The sequence below is a fragment of the Lottia gigantea genome, assembly GCF_000327385.1.
Source record: "Lottia gigantea unplaced genomic scaffold LOTGIsca_48, whole genome shotgun sequence".
Lineage (NCBI taxonomy): Eukaryota > Metazoa > Mollusca > Gastropoda > Lottiidae > Lottia > Lottia gigantea.
The window spans coordinates 6,005-10,708 of record NW_008709663.1 but is presented as its reverse complement, the minus strand read 5'-3'; the positions used below and the strand labels follow the sequence as shown (position 1 = coordinate 10,708).

Here is a 4,704-nt window from a genome sequence, read left to right as displayed (position 1 = left end):
GAAAGTCATCAATGAGGCTCGCACCAGTCACTGGCATGACTTCTGTCAAACGCTAAACCAGCATACTCAGATATGGGGATAGAGTACGAGAGAGCGATAGACAGAAGGCAGACCTTATGGCTGAGAGCTTTGCTGACGCGAGTAGTGATAAACACCACTCCCCCGAATTCATGAATCGAAAAACTAACTTCGCAGTGGACCATTCCAATGTGTTGACGCACATAGATGAAAACGATCTACTGAATCTCGCTTTCACGTCTGATGAACTTCAGAAAGCTCTCTCGTCTAAAAAAGACAGTGCAGCTGGGGAGGATGAAGTCAAGTACTCGATGTTGAAGAAATTGCCTTCCGAAGCTTCGAAAATCCTACTGGATTTCTTTAACGAATCTTGGACCAATGGCCACGTACCGACAAAATGGAAGACGGCATCCATTATACCTATCCTAAAGGCAGGGAAAGATCCCAATAAAACGGAGTCTTACAGACCCGTCAGCCTGACATCCAAGCAATGTCTAAGACATTGAACAGTTCTGGGTTCCTCTGTGCAGTGTTCGTAGACCTAACGAAAGCTTTCGATCTTGGCTGGACAGATGGATTGATGCACAACTAGGAATAGGTGGTCGTATGCACAACTGGATAGCAAGTTTTCTTGCGGACAGGAAGATACGTGTAACCATAGGAAAGAGTCTCAGCGAACAATTCAGATTTGAAAATGGCAAGCCCCAAGGCTCGGTTATTAGCCCCACCTTGTTTAGCGTAATGGTCACTGATGTCCGCAACCACAAATACCTGTCAAACAAGTGTCAGATTGGACTACAAGTGTCATCTTGGACTACGGTTCACAGGCATTCATGACCGCCAGACCAATGCTCCTTCATAAGTTAGATGTCATACAGCACAAAGCCCTCCGATTAGCCACCGGAGCAGGCCTCGGCATAAAAACGGAGTCTTTACTCCAAGATGTTGGTGAGGTTCCTCTTCAAATCCGCAGAGAGGAGTTAGCCCTTAGATACTGGTCAAAGCACCTTGGAGAATCATCTCCTACCTACCTCGAGACCGCGAGGTTCAGGCACGCTACAAAAAAACGATAAGCTTCGGACAGTCAGTTCGGGATTCCGTTCGGAAATATGGGCTTGATAGGTTGCCCTTAAAGCCTCTTATATTTTCCCAAGTTGCTCCTTGGACGGTTTCGCCCCCCATTGTCGACACCTCTCTCGCCTCGAGATTGGATAATAAATGGGACGATCCTTGCATCGCTCGAATGATCGCCTTAACTCATATGGATGCAAGGTGGTCGGAAAGCATACGTATCTATACTGATGGTTCACATAACCCGGATGATGGTACAACGGGTCTGGGGATCTACGTTCCCTCGAGCAGCACAAGAATTAGCAAGCGATTACCCAATAACTGCTCAGTATACACCTCAAAGATGCTTGCAATCCTTTATGCGGTGAAATATATCATTCAAATTATGTAGTACTAAGCGACTCGCTAAGTAGCCTGACATAGATACTCAACGATTCCTCTAATTCCCAAGCAGAGCTAGTGGATGAAATCAGGCAAGCGTGCTCACTTGTACATAGTCAAGGCAAATCAATCGAGTTGGCATGGATCGCGTCTCATGTCGACATACAAGGGAACGAAATTGCAGATGAAAAAAAAAAATTTGGGCCTAGGACTATCGGAGATTGACCGGATAAACTACGGAAATAAGGTGCATGATCACGGAAAGCATCAAATCTATATCGGATGCAACTCTCATAGATGCTAATGCATTCCGCTTCCGATTAAACGAGAGCATTAGCAGTAAAGTGTTTTTACACCACCCAAATCGACAGATCTGTCGAACGGTCGCCCGTCTGAGAATGATGGGTGAGGTGCGAAATCACAAATATGAACTAAAGCTATGTCCCTGTGGTGAAGCTGGCACCGCAGAACATCTGTCAATCCACTGTGAGCAACTAAGGGAATTAAGGAAATCGCTGGTCGAGATAATGAAAAGATATAGGCTTGATTACAGTTTGAAGAATATTCTGTCCCATAGTTTAAACAATATTTATTGATAATTTACAAATTCATACATATGCTATAGATTAATGTTGGTTTCAGAAACAAGCCGAAGCTTATATAAAACTGTTACCAATACGAATATTTACAGATGATAAAAGTAAAATTTACATAATATAGGAGTTGACAGCAGCGAAATGTACATTGGAAACAAAACAGGAAGTGACAAACATATTTACAAAAGGAAAGGGAATAGGGCCGAACAAATTCATTGGTGAATAAAATGTTATTGATAATGACAAATGAAAATAGTTGAGAGGGGATGAGGGTGATTATCGTTAATCAAAATAAAATAATCTTCGTTTTAAAACGGAGGCCATACTTCGACAGCGTTAGCTAGGTTGTCAAAACGTTTTGTAGATGATATAAAGTTATGAACAGTTTGAAAGATATACAGTTTGTTTCTAAAGATAATTTTGGATTGCCGTTAAGAAGTGTTAATATGCAACGTAAATGAATAGGGAGAAGATTAATTGTATTGTTTCGTTGTTTTGAAAAGTTGCGACAGTAGAGAAGAAAGTGTTCAGAATTTTCAAAGGTGTGGCCGCATGAACAGGATGGATTGTCGGATATGTGCATTAAGAATTTGTGAGCGTTTAGTTGACTTTCATAATGACGTAGTTTGGTATGTATTATTTGTGATGGACGGTCGCCAGAGTAGAAATATAATGGTACAGAGGATTTTGAAGTGAATTTTACAAGCAGGGATTTAAGCTGAGAGAGGGAAGAAGAATTACGTATTGAGTCGGGCAGATTGTTCCAGATTTGTACAGTAGATGGGAGAAAAGATGATTTGTAAGCTACAGTGTTCCATGGAATAGTGCGAAAATTGTGCTTTCTTCTGATGGGGTAAGGGTTTACAATCGAAATATGAGGTGGTACCAGAATTCTCAGATATTGAGGTGTTAAACCATTAATCATTTTATAAAATAGAGTTACTTTGTGACAAAAGCGACGATCGGTTAAACTTGAGAAGCCGGACTCTTTGTATAAAACTGAGTGGGAAGTTCCCCAAACAATATCAACTTCCGGTTTTATAGTTGTTAGCAATTTGAAATTTTAATGGCGTATATCTCTTGATCTTGACCTTTTTAGACCTTCTCCTTTACAGGATCAAAGGTCATTGACCTTGGCTATCTGCTGATACTTTCATTTGTGAGGTCTGACGTCCACTTCCGGTATTAGAATCTTCTAAAAAATGAAAATTTATCAACTTTACACTGTTCTTGCGCTTGATCTTATTATCGTCGAAGGTTGATTTTTTCAGGGTCTTTTGCATTTTGCAACATTTGCAAAGTCCCACTCTGTGCCACGAGTGGCTCTAGTTTTATTTGTAATTTCAAAAACAAGTTAATAGGTTCTAAACCTCAGTAGAAATTAGGCCACGATTTGCTAATTTGTGCTTAGTTATAGAGATTTAGGGGTTATAAAAAGGTTTTCTAAATTTGGTTTTGTATATCGGGGACAAATTGATGTTATACACATAAAAAAATTGATTGAATTACTATTGATATATTATATAATATTTAGTAAACTAGAATAATGAAGGTAATTTTGAAAGGTTATTTCACATTTTGAATCTTAGACCTAAAATAAAAATCTTAAAACTGCATTTTTATCAGACATATCTTTCTGAAATAACAAAGAAGAAAAATTACTACTGACATTTTATAAAGAATTGTTTCCCGGTCCTCTTCAATCACAGCAATCTCTACTATACTTACCTGGTGTTTGTCTTTTTAACATGAAGGGACTGGCCACTGGTAATGTTCCCGCCCACAGAAAGACCACCATCAACATCAAATTAGCATTGATCATCATATTGATTCGATATTCGAGTTGTATGAACAGTGAAGATTGTGTGAGTTTATATAGAGAATGAGAGACAGAGTGGGCTGATTTGTTACATCGAGCGGAAACAGTTAATGAGTTGTCGATATTCACGGCTTTCGAGTTGAGCTCGAAACTGTATTGTTTTCGTTAATTTTTTTTTTTTTTTTATAATTGTTGTCAGAGTACCTAGCAAAAACTGTAATAGTACATTTTTGGCATTGCAGCAGACATTTCAGCCTGCGGAATTACATTTATATTTATTTTCAGACATCAGACTAGAAACCGTAAATGATGTAGCGGAAAACTTTTTTAATTTCAGAAATCTGCCATAAACGCTTATTTTTTATTCTATTTGCGTCAAAAGTTTTTGTGTGTATTTTTGAAAGAACTTCAAGGGAGACTGCAGTTTAGAAAATCCTGATTCGGCAATTTTATCTCTAACTTTTTTGTACTGAATTTTGGTTAAAATTCTAAGTCCTTTAATTTTTACTCGATTTTTACGAAACTTGGTAGATGCGTAGAGACCAAATTGATAATTATGATTATTCAAAAACATTTTCCAAAATATTTCGGAAAATGGTTGAAAATATCTGAAAAATCAGTGTTTTTGGACTATGTTTTGCAAAAACTGTCAAATTTGTAATTCAAAAGATTTATACCATCAACATCTTCATTTTGTGTTTAACAGTTACTAATAGTTTAGCTGCCATCTTGAAAATTTCAAAATATCTTAAAAATTTAATGCAGACTACATTTTTAATCCGATTGTTCTTAAACTTGTTTAAAATGTAAGTAAGAAAA

The 4,704-nt window shown here is 38.0% G+C and overlaps 1 protein-coding gene across 1 annotated transcript in view; it reads right to left on the bottom strand.

Annotated features, from left to right (window-relative positions):
• LOTGIDRAFT_164869 (hypothetical protein) overlaps positions 1–3,891 on the bottom strand; it is a gene marked incomplete at both ends in the record, with an annotated part of 11,374 nt that extends 7,483 nt beyond the window's left edge. The window contains one exon of the mRNA XM_009061386.1: positions 3,795–3,891. Coding sequence (XP_009059634.1) covers positions 3,795–3,891 — 97 coding nt within the window. The remainder of the gene's footprint in view (positions 1–3,794) is intronic.
• Between the last annotated feature and the right edge of the window lie 813 nt (positions 3,892–4,704).